The 18,867-nt window shown below is 46.2% G+C and overlaps 1 protein-coding gene across 1 annotated transcript in view; it reads left to right on the top strand.

Moving 5' to 3' along the window:
• The window catches only part of Gpc6 (glypican 6), a 1,033,125-nt gene that overhangs the window by 998,541 nt on the left and 15,717 nt on the right, over positions 1–18,867 (top strand). Inside the window, exon 7 of the mRNA XM_052190667.1 lies at positions 5,261–5,397. Coding sequence (XP_052046627.1) covers positions 5,261–5,397 — 137 coding nt within the window. The remainder of the gene's footprint in view (positions 1–5,260; positions 5,398–18,867) is intronic.

Here is an 18,867-nt window from a genome sequence, read left to right as displayed (position 1 = left end):
AGTATCTAATGACACACTGTAATATTTAATATCTAATGGTACACTGTAATGCCCAGTATCTAATTGTACACTGTAATGTCCAGTATCTAATGACACACTATAATGTCCAGTATCTAATGACACACTGTAATATCCAGTATCTAATGGTACACTATAATGTCCAGTATCTAATGACACACTGTAATGTCTAGTATATAATGGTACACTGTAATGTCCAGTATATAATGGTACACTATAATGTCCAGTATCTAATGACACACTGTAATGTCCAGTATATAATGGTACACTATAATATCCAGTATCTAATGACACACTGTAATGTCTAGTATATAATGGTACACTGTAATGTCCAGTATATAATAATACACTGTAATGTCCAGAATCTAATGACACACTATAATGTCCAGTATCTAATGATACACTGTAATATCCATTATCTAATGGTACACTGTAATGTCCAGTATCTAATGATACACTATAATGTCCATTATCTAATGACACACTGTAATGTCCAGTATCTAATGATACACTGTAATATCCAGTATCTAATGACACACTGTAATATCCTATATGTAATGATACACTATAATAATCAGTATCTAATGACACATTGTAATGTCCAGTATCTAGTGATACACTATAATATCCAGTATCTAATGACACACTTAATGTCCAATATCTAATGTCACACTGTCATAATGTCCAGTATCTAATGGGACACTGTAATGTCCAGTATCTAATGACACACTATAATGTCCAGTATCTAATGACACACTGTAATATTCAGTATCTAATGGTACATTGTAGTGTCCAGCATCTAATGGTACACTGTAGTATCCAGTATCTAATGGCACACTGTAATATCACTCCTGCATCGACAGAGATACACACAGGAGTCTCTCGGCACCAGTGCCAGAGGCTTGGAGGTCAGGACTGTCAGCAGTGATGCCTGTAAGGAAGGTAGTTAAGAGCAACTATTCTGAAGTTTACTCGTGAAACTATGTCACATCTCTACCGCCTAATAAATACATGACAAGATAGCTTTAGCTGCTCAAGGCCTCTGTGTCCCTGTTGTGTCCCGGGTGTGGCAACAATAGTTTAGGAGGATGAAGTTGTGCAGCATGGTTGGAGAGACTTAGCGGAGGCATGAGAGCTCTTGTCACACACTGAGTCGGTGACTTCTAGGTAACAGCTGCACTCCCGAAAAGATGACTTCACTCTCCCCAGTGTATCATCGCCTTTACTTTTTCAACCACTTCAGAAATGGCTACAAAGAAAACCAACGTTAGCATTCTCCCCTAATGGGTTCAATTGTGACTGAGGGCTTTGGCTTTGCTCTTTTCAAATAAATAAAAGTCATAAGGACATTTTATCCCCAAATATCTCAGCGTGAGTCTCTTAAACGAGATTCCCTTACAGCCTCATGATCATTACTGCACTTGAGAAAATTAGCAGTAATTCAGTATTCTCAACTTGTATCTCTCCTATATTCAAAACTGCCCCATTATCTCAACACTCTCTTATAGCTGGATACCTGCCTCCAGTTCTAAGACCAGGCAAGGTCTTCCATGTGACATTTGGTTGGGATGTTTCGTGGAGTTTCTTTTCATCTAGAACAGTCTTCCTGCCTTTATTGATTTATTTATTTACTCGTGCTCTTTTGAGGAGTTGAGACCAGTTGTCTTATGTAATGTCTCATTCACCAGATGTGTCTGATCATTTATTTATGCTCCGGTTCAGTTTCTTCTTCTGCCCCGGCGCCTGCTGTAAATTGGAAGTTAAGTCAGAAATTTCAGGAGATTCCAGTTAAACATCCGGGTGAGCTTATTTCCTAAGCGAGATTCATTTCATCAAACGAACGGGCCTGGATGTTCTTCCCAGCTATCCCTTGACTTTGCAAGTCTCTGGCTTTCCCGGCTCTTCTGCCTTGTGGCCCTTGCTCCCCGTGCTATGAGTTCCTGAGTCCCATTAGGGTGGATGGAGGAACAACTCCACCATCTTCCCATGGGATCAGATTTCTGTGGACATTTTCATGAGCCTTAAACTAAGAGATACAGCTCTAGAAAGGCAAGAGTTCAAAGTGTCAAAAACAAACTCCAGATAAGTACCAAAAGAAGGCTGGGTTTTCTCTGTGAACTCCAGTTGTGGATATTTGGACCAAGTTCCTACAGAACGACTCGTTGATTCTTCAGAATGACAATAAAAATAGGCCAAGGCAATCATCCTGTCACGACAGCAGTTGTCCTGTGATGCTGGGTCTCTGGTCCTTATGAGTGTTGTGAGGATGCTCGTCTGGGATGCAGAGAAAGACAGGGGGCTGCTATAATGACCACAGGCCTCTGTCTGCATCAAGCTTGTGTCGTGGAATGAGTCAGACTGGTGTGACCATCCATAATGCATTTGTTCTGGAATACTTGTGACATAAAGCCTATCTCACTCTTAAGTTCCAAGAAAACAAGGCAGACAGCTCCGAGCTCTTGCAGAGCAGTGACGCGTGATATTCAGAGAGCGAAGCAGCAAGTAGGATTAGACAAGTCTTTTACACAACTGAAAACTGAAAAACCTCCCTGAGATTGGGAATGAACTCCCGTCGTTCCTGCTCCTTTAAAATCGCAGGTGTAGTCTTTCCCATCGCAGGCGTGTCCTTTCCCGGTGGCTAATAGCGTCCGTTTGTTCAGCTGTGTGCCTCGACTTTGCAGGCTGCGGGTGAATCACCCCGTGCTCGTGCAGAATGCTAAAACACCATTTACATGTCTCGCTGCTCCTCTGCCGTTATCTCCTTGAATTGCACAATGAAACCGTTCAGCTACCAAAATGCCAGAGAGAACATGCCCTGGTTGTAAAATGTGGCGCAGGAGCAAATCAGGGAAGCCCCACACCCCATCTTCATCTCACAGAGCCAGGGACAGCCCCATGCGCCACAGCAGCCTTTACTGTGACCCCCCAGGTGTGTAGTGTTTGTAATATTGCCTATGAAATCATGGGATGATTAAAACTTGTATCTCGGTGAACATTTAGCAAGCACAGTTGTGAAGACATGCCACAAACGCACCTTGGGCTTTATCGGGGGCTTTTCCTAAGGTTTGGCATCCTGAGTGCCCCAAGTTGCAAACCAGGATGAATGGTCACTCCATCCTTTTCGAACCCTGAGGATGAGATGGCTTCCAACCCTATCGCTGCTTAGGAGCAGCAAGCATAGGAATGGAACAGGGTAAAGAAGCTGCTGCTAATCGTGAGGAGGTCCTCGAGTTACATAAGGACTCTTAGATGCTCACAGCACTGCTCTGAGTCTAACTGGGAGCCAGAAAAACAAGAAGTTGACACCCCAGCGTGTGCTCATCCAGTCCTCCTGCGGCTCTAGGAAAGTATGGCTTCTGGACTCTTCTGCGGCCATCTCCTCCTGCGCCTCGCCTTCCCTCTCCCTCTCTGGGCTCCGCCTTCACCCAGCCCTCCTGACGCAGTCTATTTCAACTAACTCTTTTTCCTTACCACTGTGAGGACCTCGCCTCAAAATCATGACACATTCTAGGGTGCTTTGGGTCAGGACTTGTGAAGACCCAGTGCAGCCTGTAGCTGATGTGTTTTATCCATCAATGCATTTTCTCGGTGTTGGTTAAGAATGGCTGGGCCTTCGGGGCACTGCATCAAATAATGAACCCAATGTTCATGATGGAGCCAAAATGACATCAGATCCTTATCCCTCCCTTTCTCACAGATAGGTCAGGGCTAAGGTTGGGGAAAAAACAAAAAAACAAAAACAAAAAACAAAAACAAAAAAACAAAAAAAAATAAAAAACAAACCTCTGACACCGGCACTGAGCACTGAGTACTGAGTACTGAGGTGCTCGGTGCCTGTAGCCCCTAGAGCTACACTGGTTGCTCATGGTTAAATTGGCTTCATCTTTTGGTACTAGAGATTTTGTGGTGGACTGAGTTTGAGTTTACCGCTCACCACCCAAATGCATTCCATGTGACATAGCAGAGGTCATTGATGGCCCATGTTCTGCCTCAGGGCACAGCCACTAGGGAAGCCCCGGGCAGGTGCTAGCCTGTAAGGGAGCACGGAGACACGGCTCTGGGGTGGGAAAGCGAAATCTGAAATGTGGGATCGATGGAGCTGGTTGGGGGTCCCTGGATCTGTGAGGATGCCAGGGCCTTGGGGTTATCAGACTCTTGGACATCCAGGCAGTGCCGCTGCCGGTCACAGAGGAGCCCAGAACAGAGTCAGGGGACCCGCAGGCTGAGAAGGACATCTGACTGGGAGGTGGGGAGGGGCCAGGAGCTCTGGCTGGTCTCCTCATTGATTGTCCTTAGCTTGGTGGCAGTTGTGACTGGGAACAACAGGAGAATTTAGCCTTGGCTGGATAGTCAAATATCGTGCCTCTCCACAGCAGATCTTGAAGAAAGAAACAGTCCATGGTTCTAGACTGTTGACCGTTCATGGTAGAAAATAGATACCCACTTCTCAGCATGGACCCGAGACCTTTTGCAGGGAGGAATGTCTGGGAAGGGAAACTTACTGGCTAAGTTCTCAGGGCCTCTAGATACCTCATTCGCATGGAGAACTCTGTTCTGAGCCTACGTGACCACAGGTCACGTTTCTTTATGTAGGGAGTGTGGCAGGGAGTGTGGCAGGGAGTGTTCCAGGCTAGGAATTTGGCAGGGAGCCAGGGGAGGGGTGGCGCTTAAGTCTTGGGTGTGTGCCCACCTGTGGAGACAGACCCGAGATTCGGGTCTCAACCCACTCTACCTTACCAAGTTTCCTGGCAGGGTTTTGCCCCCTCAGTCATCAGCAGCTCAGCTCACAACAATATTGACGTTTGCAGACACAGGTAGTGCATTGGGAAACATGTTTTGTCTCTTGGTGCGTTGTTTTGGGGCATTCAACATCCAGGAAGCACAATCTAAAGCTTGTATTTAGGGCGTTTGCAACAGGTGCTCTCTGCAGTAGAGTGGCCCCAAAGCAGGAGAGACACTTCCTTGGGCTTTAATTCAAAGGACAGGACAGAGAAGAGGTCTAACGGGAACCCGGCAGCCTGAGTGTTCTCCGGGAGGGACAAGAGGGAAGTGGGGGCGGAAGGCTTACTGGCAGTGGGTCCTAGAGCGCGGTTTCATTCTCTGTTAAAAGCGGTAGTTTGTGCTTAGGGGCCACAGTCTCTCTCTCTCTCTCTCTCTCACCTTCAGTTTGTCACATCCTTACATAGAGAGGCAAGCAAAGCCCGATGAGACTCCTCACCGTCTTTCTTGGTTTCTTGATCAGGTCACAGACATAAAAGAGAAACTGAAGCTCTCTAAAAAGGTCTGGTCTGCATTGCCCTACACCATCTGCAAGGATGAGCGTGTGACAGCAGGAACCTCCAACGACGAGGAGTGCTGGAACGGACACAGCAAAGCCAGGTGGGTGCCTGGGTGCGCAGACAGGGCAGCAGGCCCAGGGAGGCGCGGGTGGACGGGGCGGAATGCTCAGGGGTACGCAGCCAGCGCAAACAGGGCACACGGCACACTCGGCCCTTCAAGACTCTGCTGGCACCGCCTCCGACCTGGTTATGCTAGAGGCAGTGGTGGGCGGAGGGCTGTGGAGCCACTTGGTGACAGCCGTGGAGAGTGGCTGGTTTGATTGAGAGCACGCGGGAGCACTTAGTCTCAAGGTTCCATTAAGCACTGAATCCTTGTTCTGACTGCCTCGCCTCTGGATGAGGACAGAGGGTGGTGACAGATGCCAGCTTCCAGATAGCCCGAGATCACAAAGGGCCCGTTATGTTCACTTAATGACTTGAAGAGAGCATAGCTATTTTTATCCTTAGTTAAATCTGCAGGGCTCTTTTACCTTTTAAAAAAAATCACAAGTTAAACAAGAAATGAAAATTCAACTGTAATATTTTCACCTTTGGAGAAAAAGAAACTCATAGCATTCAATGGGGAGGAAACAGTACTGAAGGGACCCAGAAGGTTTCGTGGCTCCAAAGTCCCATTGGGTCCCCTTGTGGCTCTGTTCTTATCTTCCTGCTCTGCTGGCCCGTTTGATAAGAAATTTCTGAATCTGTTGGTTCAGCTCCGGCCCGGCTTGGCCCGAGCTTGCCTTGGGTGGAGACGTTGGATGGAGAAAGCGGCTGGGAGTTGGCGAGCAGGGCAGGACATGGGGAGAGGAGTGGGCCAGGCCTTCATCAGTGGGGCTGCAGGTGGCAGAGGCAGCTGGCTAATCGGACTCAAGCAACCTTTGGGGGCTGAGCAGCAGGTGGGGAAGCCAGGAACGGCTTCGGTTTCCGAGGGTCTTACTGGGCGGTTTTTAAGAAACCAGCTGTGACCCAAGTGCGGAAGAAGGTGTGTGGGAAGCACTTCAGAAGAATCTGCCAGAGGCAGGCAGAGAGCAGGAGCTCACCTCGCTTCAGTGCGTGCGCTTTTGGGGAGAGTGGTGCCTATCTTAGGAGGAAGAGCCTAGCAGGCGCAACCCGGACAGCCCAGCTGCAGAAAGATCCACAGCCAATTCAAGTTGCCCAACAGGTCGTTGTTGAAACCTAAGGTTGAGACGAGAGAGGGAGATGGATACCCTAAGCAGCACGCCACCCATGGACAGAAAAAAAAATCATCTGTAAATTAATACCTCTGGTGCATCAGATCCCAAAACACTGCAGGAAGACACTGCCAGGCCGAGCAGGTGACCAGAGGGCGGCCCTGCTGCCGGTGCCTCAGTGGGCAGCTCCGGTGCAGACTGTTTACCGCTCAGCTCTGGCGGGCATGAAGGTTGTGTTGTGGGCCCCGTTGCCATGAGCGCTCACACGGGCTGCAGGATATTTGTGCACACGTGTGATTACGTACAAAAGGGAATGTAGAGAGTGTTTATGCTTGTGGGCAGGAGAAGGGAATAAACTCTGCCAAAAATGAATAGAAACATAAACAACATCAAAGGAGGAGCTACAGGGAGGTCAGGGTAATTTATCCTCATGAGACTGAAATCCCTAGGTGAGGAACCTGGATCCTGGGTGAGGATCCTGGCACCCGGGCAACAAGAAAGAACTCTATCTTTCCAGCCCAGCGTTCCTGTTTCCCTTAAAAACAAACAAACAAACAAACAAGTACCCCTGAATGCTCCTCTATTCAACTTAAGAAAGCAAGTGAAATTTAATACTGTTTCATATAAATACGTAGCACATAGAATGCCAGAAATGTGTTTAGGACCATTTGAGAAATTTTGGAAAATTCTGATGTAATTCCAAGCCAAATCTCATGTGATGATTTTTTTTTTTTGATGTGCAATTCAAGTCAGCAGCAAAAATAGGAGTTTCCAAAATTTAGAATTTTAACATCTAAAAAAAAAAAAGATAAATGAATCTGATGCTTATATCCTGAGGAATGACAAGAGGAAAATATTTGAAGGTCTTTCTTTGTTCTTTAAGAAGTTTTTGAATTTTTATTTATTTTTCTGTTTGGGGATTATCTGCCTTCACGTATGACTGACTGTATCTGTGAGCCTCATGTCTACAGAGACCAAAGAGGGCGTTGGAGGCCCTGGGACTGTAGGGGGGCTGATATGTGTGCTAGGAACTGAGCCCAGATCCTCTATTCTTAATGCCCCAAGCCACCTCACTACCTCCCAAGTTTTTTGTTTCCTATAAGAAATGTATAATTCAGTTTTTGTAAAAGCAAAAATTTTGTATGTGCAGTAAAAAAACTGAGAGTCACAATACTCTATACATTAGACTCTGAGTCAAGGAGTGTCGTGTAGCACCTATGAGATCTTGTGTGGTGAAGAAAAATAGTCAAGGTTAATGCAATGTGATCCTTTCTAGAACAATGGGACACACAAAGCAAAGGTGTTGGCAGACATTCCCCAGTGATGTCACTTTCTGGTCTGCATATGGCTAAATTATTGCTCTATCCTCATTTAAGGCAGGGGAGAGAGGGGACTCAATTATGTTCCCGTTGAAATCTTCTACTGTAGTGACTGTAGTATTGCATTAATAATTGTAGCATTGTATTAGTATTTATAGTTGTATTAGTATTTGTAGTATTGTATTAGTATTTGTTTATAGTGTTGTGTTAGTATTTATTTGTAGTGCTGTATTAACATTTTAGTATAGTATTAGTATTTATGGTAGTATATTAATATTTGTAGTGAATTAGTATTTGTAGTAATTTTATTACTGTTGCAACTTTTTATTTGCTGACTTTGTAAATAGAGAACAAATCTAGACTTGTACCTGAACCTGTCTTCTTTTCTAAATATCAATAGATCTAGAATCACGTGGAGGAAAAAAAGTGGTTTTTATTATCGTTGGGGTTTTTTGTTTGGTTTTTGGGTTTTGGTTTTTTTTCTTTTACTTAAACAAATTCTACAGAAAGATTTTAAAACTTGGAGAACACCTTTGGTGATAGAGGTTCATCAGTGGGTGCTAGGTTACAAGTAGGGAACAGAAATTGACTCTGGTGGGCTATGTACTGCAAGATGACTATTTACAACCATAACACAGTGTGTATTTCTTCCAACAAAGCTGAAAGAAAGTATTTTGAATATTTTTACCACAAGGAAATAACTAGTTGTTTAGTGAGTTAGATACACTTAACCTGATTTGAGCTTTGCACAAATTTACATGTATCCAAATTTCACATGAGTCCCTATAAGTTTGTACAGTTTTATATGTTGATTAAACACATAATGATAATTAAGAATCCATATATAATACAAAAACGGTCTCCTCACTTTCAAAAGTATGAATTTGAAGATGGCAGTCTTTTTTTAAAATGTTTAGGATCAGTTGCAAAACAAAGATGAAGTAAAAGGTTATTTTTGTCAACCATGTGAACGTTTATTATTAAGAAAAATATCTCTCAGCACAGGTTAAAGAACACAGAACACCAGCACCCATGAAGACTGAGAGGGTGTCATGGAGTTTACACAGCACATACGGAGTGCCAGTCTCAGAGAGGCCAGCTGCTTCGTCCTCTCTGTGTTTTACCCATCAGACTCCTTCAGACACACCTTTCTGTTCCCACCCTTTCTGTCTCGTGCTTTTGACCAGACATGCCTTCCAACTTCCATTTCTCATCATACTTCTTTTGAATCAGAAATGTGCCTATTTCAGATTTGATGTTTCTGAAACCAAAAATTACTCCAAAGTGGGCATGTCCATTTATGACAATGATTATCTTATTTTTCCAAAGAGCTTGTATTAACTTAATGGCACCTGTTGAATTGACGGTGGTGGTGTGTACACATAGGTCAGTCTTGTAGGAGAGGCCATGTGGTTTGTGCTGTGGAGACCACGGTCAAGGGTATGCATGCAGTGGCTGCACTAAGCCATTGCCTCTCCCTGCAGCTCTTCCCACTCCACTATTGCTCTCCCCTGCAGCAGGAAGTGGGTAGAGGATACCTTTCCCATTGACAAGTCATAGGTGCTACCCACTGCCCTACGGGCAGTTGGGTCTCCATTCTGATGGAAAGGCTATGCAAGCACAAGAACCTTTCTGCCTCTGTGGCCTCCTGGGACGCTGAGAAGATCCGTGAGATGTGACTACAAAAATTGTTCATAAACCCTAGAATGGTGCCACTCGGGCTTTGGTAGTGTGTTGGCTTAACTTTTGGAAATCTTGCATGAAAGTAGATTCTGCTTGGTTGTGTTGTAAACTGAAGGTTTGTTCCCCCCTCAAAACTCAGGTTAAGATTACCCGCCCATCCACCCCAATATTCCCAATGTGTTGATATTTAGAGTTGGAGGTCTTTGGAAGATAACTTAATCATGAAATACAGTGTGATTATTACCTTTATAACAGGAGAGGGGAGGGACAGAGGGGAAAAAAGAAGGGAGAGAGAGACAGAGAGAGAGGCGGAGACAGAGACGGAGACAGAGACAGAGACAGAGAGAGCATGATGACATCTCACTCCCTTCTCTCCCCTGCCTCAAATGAGGACAGAGCAATAATTTAGCCGTCTGCAGACCAGAAAGTGACGTCACTGGGCAATGTCGGCCAACACCCTTGCCTTGGATGCCCCATTCCCCCAGAGCTTTGAGAAACTAGTGTTGCTCATACAGTTTCCCCTACACAGGCCATACATTTAACAGCATTTTTGTTAGACAGCCCGAGCTGAGCAAACTGTGAGTTTGAGATGGCCCCTGTGCTGGGTAGTGTTTATTGTCCATTTGACACTGCCTCGAGTTATACAGGAAGAGTCTCAATGAGGGATTTTCTAGATCGTGTTGACTTGGCTTGTCTGTGACAGATTGTCTTGATTGTTAATTGATAGAGGAAGACCCAACCCATTGTGGACAGGATAATTCCCTAGGTTCTAGAGTTCTAGAACCATGTAAGAGAGACTACTGATGGATGGATAGCAAGAAAACAAGCAAGAATGCACACATCTATTTTCTTGGACTCTTGGATGTGGATGTGGTGTGCCTTGCTACGGAGTTCTGCCCTGACTTTCCCTTGATGATAATAACCGATCTGTAAGCTGAATAAACCCTTACGCCCCTCAGTTTCTTTTTGTCAGGATATTTTTCATCACAGTCACAGAAATGGAGCTATAAACAAGACCTGAGTGAAGTTTGGCCTTTCTAACTAGCTCCCAGGCCACATAGCCACTGCTGATGTCGGATCCACACATCCAGTGATTCTGAGTGGGATTGCCAGAGCAAGGAGTCCTTCAAAATATTGGACAGTTGGTCTGGAAAGATGACTCAGAGGTTAAGAGCACCTGTTGCTCTCGCAGAGAACCAAAGTTTGGTTCCCAGCACCCACCTCAGCTAATCACTTCCAAAAGTCCCAGCCTCCACATTCCATTGAGAACTAGACTAAAAACACACTGAAAGTCCAGGTCCCAGCAGTCCGTGGTCAGAAGCTCACACTACTGATCCAAAGAGCAAATACAGACCTTTCCTTAGCATTCCTTCTGTGTCTGTGGCCTGAGAGAAGAAGTCTCTAGGGCCAGCAGGAAGTGAGTCTACAGGTAGAACTCCCATGCCTCCCGTTTTTCACTGACATAAGCAACTTCTAGGAGTGGATGAAAGAAGATAGAGGAGCATTCTGACTAAACTCGGACAGACAGGAACGGGAAGGAAGCTGGTGAGTTACAGGGAAAACGATAATAATCTAAAAAGCCAAAGGGGGCGGGAATCAAAGACTCATGGAGCAGGTTACAATCTAGGCCTCCTAAGGTCCCAGCGTGAACTTGGAGACCCTAGGAGGACATGTCAGCCATCAGCAACGCCTGAGAAGCACGGTCTGGGCAACCTGTGTCCAGGATGAGCTATCTGTGTGGGGGCCAGGGCAGGGTGATGAGGTAGGAGGCAGCAAACCCAGGCTGAGAGGGAAATGAAACTTCTACGGTTAGGATGCCTGCGGCAGAGCTCCGCCCAGCCACAAAAAAAAAAAAAAAAAACGTAGAAGGAGGAACAAAGCTCACTACTGTTCACTCGGGCTCCTGACTTACCGCTCTCGGACAACAGAATCCTGCTTGCTCAGGACGTGGCTGCAGTAGACAGTGTGACCCGCAACTTCCTCTAGGATTGCGTTCTCTCGCTCGGGACCCTCTTTCTAAACTCATGGGCTCGCCAAAAAGAAGGGCAGGACAGGCTGCAGATAAATGATGCAGTCTGAAACTCGCATCCCTCCTGCACGGAGTTGTCTGATAGGATGTCAGTTATCTGTGGCTACATAGAGCCCTGTTGTCCGTCATTGCCAGACTCTTCCCTTACCCCATAGAACTGGAGAATTAGCAAAGATCATTTTTGCTCCCTACAGGTAAATGCATCACTGTCCATATGTCCTTTCCTTTTTTCTTTTCTTTTCTTTCGTTCTTTCTTTCTTTTAAATTTTATTTATTTATTTATTTATTTATTTGGTTTTTTGGATTAGGTTTTTTTGAGACAGGGTTTCTCTGAATAGTCCTGGCTGTCCTGGAACTCACTCTGTAGACCAGGCTGGTCTCGAACTCAGAAATCCACCTGCCTCTGCCTCCCAGAGTGCTGGGATTACAGGCATGTGCCGCCACCACCACCCAACCATATGTCCTTTCCTTAAAACACCTTCTGGGTGCCTGGCTGTGGTGGTACACACCTTTAATAGCAACACTCAGAAGTCAAAGGCAGGTTTATTTCTGTGCGGTTGAGACCATCCTTGTCTACAGAATTAATTCCAGGACATTCAGCACTACACAAACACACACACCACACACACACACACACACACACACACAGAGAGAGAGAGAGAGAGAGAGAGAGAGAGAGAGAAAGAGAGAGACCTTCTGAGAGTAGGTAATTAAAGGCCTGGCTAAGGAACACAGATTAATTAGACCCATTGCAGACAGTTCTTACAGGGAGACGCCATGGCATCTCAAAGCATCGGATTCCCCCAGAAGCACTGTATCTCCCAAGGAAATTCTTCCCAAGACCAGAAACTTGTAAGAAGTAGGAGAAGTGGAACAATCCAGAACACATGTGAGTCAGCCTTGCCAGCAGCTGTGACTGTGACTGGGTAAGCCTGAGCAGTTGGAGTGATATCTGAGGATGGGAAGATCTTGTGAAGAGTGCGTCGGCAGGCCTGACAGGATGCTGCTGCTTTAGTCTGATAGCAAAAGACGCAAAACATCTAGCCGTACTTTAAAGAACTGCAAAATACTCCATCTGTACCCAGCCAGACAAACACATTGGGAAGGTGAGACATCTTTTGAGAAGAAGACTGGCCGCTGTCAAATGTGGCTGTTGAGTTCTGCCGCTGCACTGGAGGATGTTTGGGGGGCATTTCCTGGTGGGCCAATGGGAGAGCAAGCTGTCGTGATGGAAAATATACTGATAGAGGTGGCTTCAAGCAGGAGCTAGGATATGGCTGCTGTTCACAGCTTGGCATCTTTGAAATCAGTTGTTAGTCTTCTTTTCTGTTTGCTCCATAATCTGCTCACTCCAGCTCTACCAGGAAAGGATGTTACGGGGGCTGGGGAGGGGCTTTAAGCAGCCAAGATCAAGAATGCACCTCCTGCTCACTGCTGGAAAAGACGAGTGTGTGTTCTCCACGAGTCCCAAGCCATGTCCCGCCTCCAGTCCTCTAGCTAGCTGGAGCAAGACCACAACCAATCCTTCGACACATGGACTCAGGCTGCAAGTGGTTAACACCGTTCTGCTGAGGGCAAGCAAGTTCTGCTGGAGAGCTGGGTTTCCCACTTAATTTGCATGAGAGGATCAATCACCATATGGTGAATTATGATATAAAGTAGCTAAGGGACAGGCACTGCTGGGTGCCAGAGACCACAGGTGTCCCTGGTCATAGGTGGCGAACATGTAGCATGTCTCAGTGTCATGCCTCAGGGAGCACCTGCCACCACAGACAACTCGAGTTGAGCCTTCAAGAGTTTCTGCTCCCCAGAGTACTTCCACTGTGCACAAGCATTCCGTTTCCTTTGTATCCATTAGTCTATCCATAAATAGGTGCGTGCATGATTGTAACACTTGCTCTGTTGGGAATGATGCTGTGCTACACATCAGCAGAGGTATACACATCTGCACACGCCTTTGCTTTTAGTACTCGTGTACATAAATCTGAGGTGGAGCTGCTGGATGACAGAACGGCCGCGGGTATACTGTGAGGGGTTGCCATCACACAGGCCGAACCACGTTATTGTCACAAAGCCGGTGTTCAGGGTTCCCGTTCTCTGTGACCTCACCAATACTTGTTATTTTCTGTTTGTTTGTTGTTTTGAATACTAACCATCCTAAGGTGTATAAAGATTAGATATGTATTTAAATAAGCTGCAAAAGGAGGCCACAGATATTACAATCCCTTACGTGAAACCCTTGAGAGCATATGTCTTCTTAGAGTTCAGATTTTTTTTTTATTTGAGAACATTGCCACAGTGAACATACTGCATATTATGTAATGTTCCCAGTGGGGTCTGGACCTACATCCTGCAATCAAATGCATTAGGATTTCTGTAGAAAAATGCATTAGTGTGGCACTAAGTGGGAGAAATGAGGACTGTAATTGGCCATATTTCAGATCTGATGCTGGTTTGCTAACAAATGGATTGCAGGAGGGAAAGAACTGGAGCCGTTGACAGTTTGGAACTGCACATAAACTCTGGGTCTGGGTACAGAACGCATCTCCTTACCTCAGGAAGGCTTTTGAACACGCTGAAAATGAAGGTGCGTGTGGCCTGCAGTAGGAATTTCTGTGGAGAGGTGCACACCACGGAGCTCGTTTTTGGTAACAAGTGAGCGAAACTGGCTTTATCTTCCTCCTCCAACTGTGCCCCAGGCAGCATCCGTCAGGAGTAGCAGGTACTTGAAACCCAGGCCAGCACTTGGGCACCCCAATTCTGACCCACCCTCATCGTTTGGTTCAAGATTAATCCCTGCCCCTATCTTACATGTTAAAAGCTTGTTCCCCATACAATGCTTAACAGCAGAGCTCACGGAACTGATTGGCTCAGGAGGCCTCTGAGCAGCTCAAATGGGTCAGTCAGCTGATGGATTGATGGTTTGATGGTATCACTGAAAGATGGCAGGGTAGGGTGAGGTAGAGCATAGAGGAAAGGTGACACCACTCAAATGGGTCAGTCAGCTGATGGATTGATGGTCTGATGGTATCACTGAAAGATGGCAGGGTAGGGTGAGGTAGAGCATAGAGGAAAGGTGACACCAGAGACATATCCTTAGTGGAAACCCCCTGTCCCCAGTCTCTTTCTGTCAGCTCTTGCATCCCAGCTATCATGAGGAGAGCACCTTCCCTGTGCCATGCATCTCCGTCATGGTCTTCTGCCTCCTCCTCACCTCAGACCCAAAGCAACGGATGAGCATGGATAGAAATCTCTCCTACAGAGATCCAAGAGCAGACTTCCCTTCTTGTACTCGGTTTTCTTGGGCATTTTGTCATAGTTCAGTGCCTGACGCAGCTCCCACGGGGATCCCTAGCTACCCTTCAGCTCCCCTCCTGGTCCCTCTCTGCTTAGACTCTTAGCAGCTAATAAATCCCAAACTCAAAGGTCAGTCAGCGCCCCTTCCTCACCTACTTACATGAGAACTAACAGGAGATGCTGGTAAGCAATAGAGCATGCCCACAGGCTGACATGTCTCTCCTCCCAGCAAGCATAGTTACAGAGCGCCCAGGTCTTTCTGAAAACCCCAACTCAACCATGAGAAATGGATGGCAGGCACAGTGGTTAGCCACCGGGAAACGTCTATAAGAAGTATGGTAATGTGAGTTTCCTGGCACACTGTGTGTAGCCCCTACTCTCCCACAAAGTAGAATGTGTTCTCCTTCAGTGCTCCCTAACTTCTCCTGGGACTCTTTCACCCTCATAAGCTATGCTTGGTGGCAATCAAGCAACCCTACATTAACAACATGAAATTAGATGTGAAGAAAAATAATTCTGCGCAACTAACTGTCCAAGTTCAGCTCCTTGGCCATGCTCCTGCAAACAGAAGCCAACCAAAGTGAGCCTACAGTTGGCTGTCCCCGGGTCCCGCCCACTTGCCACACCACAGCATGAATAATTGGCAGGGACAACACCCTATTTGGCATTCCGAGTTGTCCTCAAGTCTAAGTTCTCCCTGTTCCCAGTGCACGTGTTCCCTTGCAACCTGGGCTGTCAGTGCCAACACTCTTACCTATGTCCCCAGCAATGTGAATCCCTGTCACTCAAATGACTTGCGCTAAAGCTGGACAAAGGAAAAGCCTTCTGGGTTCAATGATTGATCTGTTCTTGCAGAATTTGAGATTTCTTCACATCTTGTCCCACCCCCTTCCACATCCTCATCCAACTAACCACTCAGTGGTCTTCTGCAGATACTTCACCAGCATCTGTGTGTCTACAGTGGCAGAAATAGCTGTTTTATTTCCCAACTGTTTTATGTTTAAATGTCTGAAGTCACCCTTGGAAAACGCCAAGTGGAGAAAACGTTCTGGGGGGCACGAGTGCATGGCTCCGTGTTCTGATCGTAAGTGGCTGAGCGTCACCAAGCACAGTGAGATGCTGGGCTTGCTTGTCAGTCTCTCACGGATGCCGGGCGTTCAGACTCCCAGGGGCAGCATTCCCCGCGCTAGCTATCGCAGCAAGCTGCTGATAAATGAGGCTTGGCTAGCTAAGCCGTGCACACGGCGTGCAAGAGAAATGGAGCCCCTCTGACTCAGCCTGGGCACAGCTGCAGGGATAATGACCAGAACAGAGAAGCTCCAAGAGCCGCAGCCATCACCACAGCCCCTCAAACCACATCAGCGGGGGCAGCTTGTGCTTGCCATGTATTCTGATGGGCCATCACCGTGACCGAACTCCAGGAATCCGGCAGTCACACGCCTTGTCAGTAGCATCCAATTTAATGCCAGGTGTGAAAGGCTACATTGGGAGGGCAATCTCAGAGGGCAGCCAAGAATTTGCTTATACTCCAGATATATTAAAAAGAATAGTAGAAGTTTATGCTTTGCTGCAAAAAATAAAGATATATGGGGACTTGGATTTAATTGTTTTCCGCTTAGGGTTATTTTTAGGGCAGAAATAACGTGAAGGTTCGTAGGAAAGAATACGCCATGCACTCTGAGTTTTGCTTTTATTTCGTTCAAAATATGGGTGGAAATACACAGCTTATCCTGCAGACCTCGAACTTGAGTAGTAAACCAATTCCTGTACAAATACGCCCTGCACAGCACTTAATTCCTGCACTACCACCCCGAGTGTTACTCCTACCGTGTGTGGACCCGCCTACCGTGTGTGGTCCTTCTCACAGATGCTGTAGTCTTCGGTTTCTGGCATTTGAAAAGTAAAAGAGAGAGAATTTAAGCATGAGGGCAGTTGATAATTATGGAAGTGGGGATGGGTAAATAGAGGAAGTGTTCTGAGCTTTCCACCAACAGCGGTAAGAGGAGATAAACAGTCATCGGCTTAGTCAGGGCCACCAGCCTGAGGGGTCATAAATCAGTCTGCACTTGTCACAGCACCCTCGAAGTGAGGCATGTGCTACATACCTGTGATCTCAGCAATCAGGGGTCAACGGAAAGATAATCTCAAGTTTGAGGCTAGCCTGAGCTATGGCGCAAGACCCAGCAGAGCAAATCACTACCTAAAAAGCCTTTGCTATCCCCGAAGAGCTGCTCTGTGCCTCCACCCTGGGCTCTGACTTGTACCTTGGAGGGCCACCTCAAGATCGCTGAGTTCCCCATCAGTCAGTTTCTGGTTAGGCTCAGCCAAGAAGGACTAGGCCCCACCCACCGTCAGACGTGTTCGGCACAGCGCCCTCTAGTGTCACTTCCACTGTGCTGCATTCTGGTCACATGCCTGTCCTTTGTCTCTAAGGGTTCCTTGTGTTGCTACACCTTGCCAAGTTTCCTTGATGGCCTTGTAAACACTCTTTTCCTTGATTTGCCCTTCTTTTCCGTTTGTTTCTTACTAGGACACGTAGACGGCACCTTTGTAGGAAATGGAGGGCATCCAGATTAGTTACAGAGGTTCACTATAGCTCTATTTCTATATATTTTGAAAATCCCTAAATAAAAAAACATGAGGACAGGAAATCCTGTTGGTGCAGATTGCTGTCCTGGTGCCCACAGAGCTGAGGCTGGTATCAGTGCCAACTTAGTTCCTCAGCCTGGAGATACGGTTTGTGCAGCACGCAGAATGCCCAGCCACGTCTCGCTACCCCGTGAAAGGGATAAAAGGAGTAGATTCCTGAACGCCGGAACTGTTTCAGGAGAAAATGAGGGTCCAATTTAAATATATTTCAGATACAAATCATTAATGAGCGAGGAAAAAACAATAACAAAGGCAAACAAATCCCTGCAGAGCCCTGTGCTGGGGGGAAGGTGCCTGGCTTGGCATCCACTCTCAGCACAATCAGTTCTGGTTTCTCAGTGTCGATGGGGCTTTCTTGCTACAGGCAAGTTAGTGATCAGATCTGCAGTAGACAGAACAGGAGTGTTCTCTAAATCAGTTTAGTTTTTACATTTATTGAAGTTCTGTCCCCAAGACTGCATGTGCACGCATACACGCACACACACACACACACACACACACAAATCACATATACACTCACATACATAATCACACACACTCATATGCACACATAATCACACACTCATACACACAATCATATACACAGTCACACACATAATCACACACAGTCATATACACATACATACAATGACATACATACTCATACACATAATCACACACTCATACACACACACTCACACACATAATCACACACACTCATACATACACATACACTTCAGATGCCAGTTGCAGACCCCAGGTTGTTAACTGTATGTGACCCCTGACTATGAATTACACTATCCCCACCCCCTCCCTGGGTCCAATTGATTGGGTTAAGCACCTCACAGAGCTCAGTTTTTCCGTTTACTAGACTTCACGTTTGCCTGCCGTCAGTTGGATTTGGCTCTCTTCTTCATACAATGGTGGAAAGGCACACCCCTGTTTGATGGGCTGCTGGGCTGCAACTTTACAGCATAGTTCCTGACCGAGAGGGTTCTTTTGACATCGACCACTGTCCTCTAAAGTGGACACATGGAGGAGAAGGGATATTTAGGAATGTTGACCAGAGCCCACATGCAAGGTGCGCTGGGGAAGAATGGAAAGCCCATAAAGGTTGTCTGAGCCACTGTAACCGTCTATACTCCAAAGAGAAACGAGGGCAGAGAAAAAACACACGTGAGAAGAGTTTCCCGTCACTAATGTAGTTGGCAGATCATGAGCATAAGTACTCACAGGCCCTCTGAACACGCTCATGGGCTCTTTATTCCCTTTGTACAAAACCATCTGGGTGACATTAGACAAGATATTAAAAGACTGAAAAAAGAAATAAAACAAGAAGAATTAAGCATTATTAGATATTAGCCTATTCGATGAAAATGTTGGCATACGTCTAAAATTAG

This window comes from Apodemus sylvaticus, chromosome 8 (genome assembly GCF_947179515.1).
Source record: "Apodemus sylvaticus chromosome 8, mApoSyl1.1, whole genome shotgun sequence".
In the NCBI taxonomy this organism is placed as follows: Eukaryota; Metazoa; Chordata; class Mammalia; order Rodentia; family Muridae; genus Apodemus; species Apodemus sylvaticus.
This window is presented reverse-complemented; position numbering and strand designations above follow the sequence as displayed.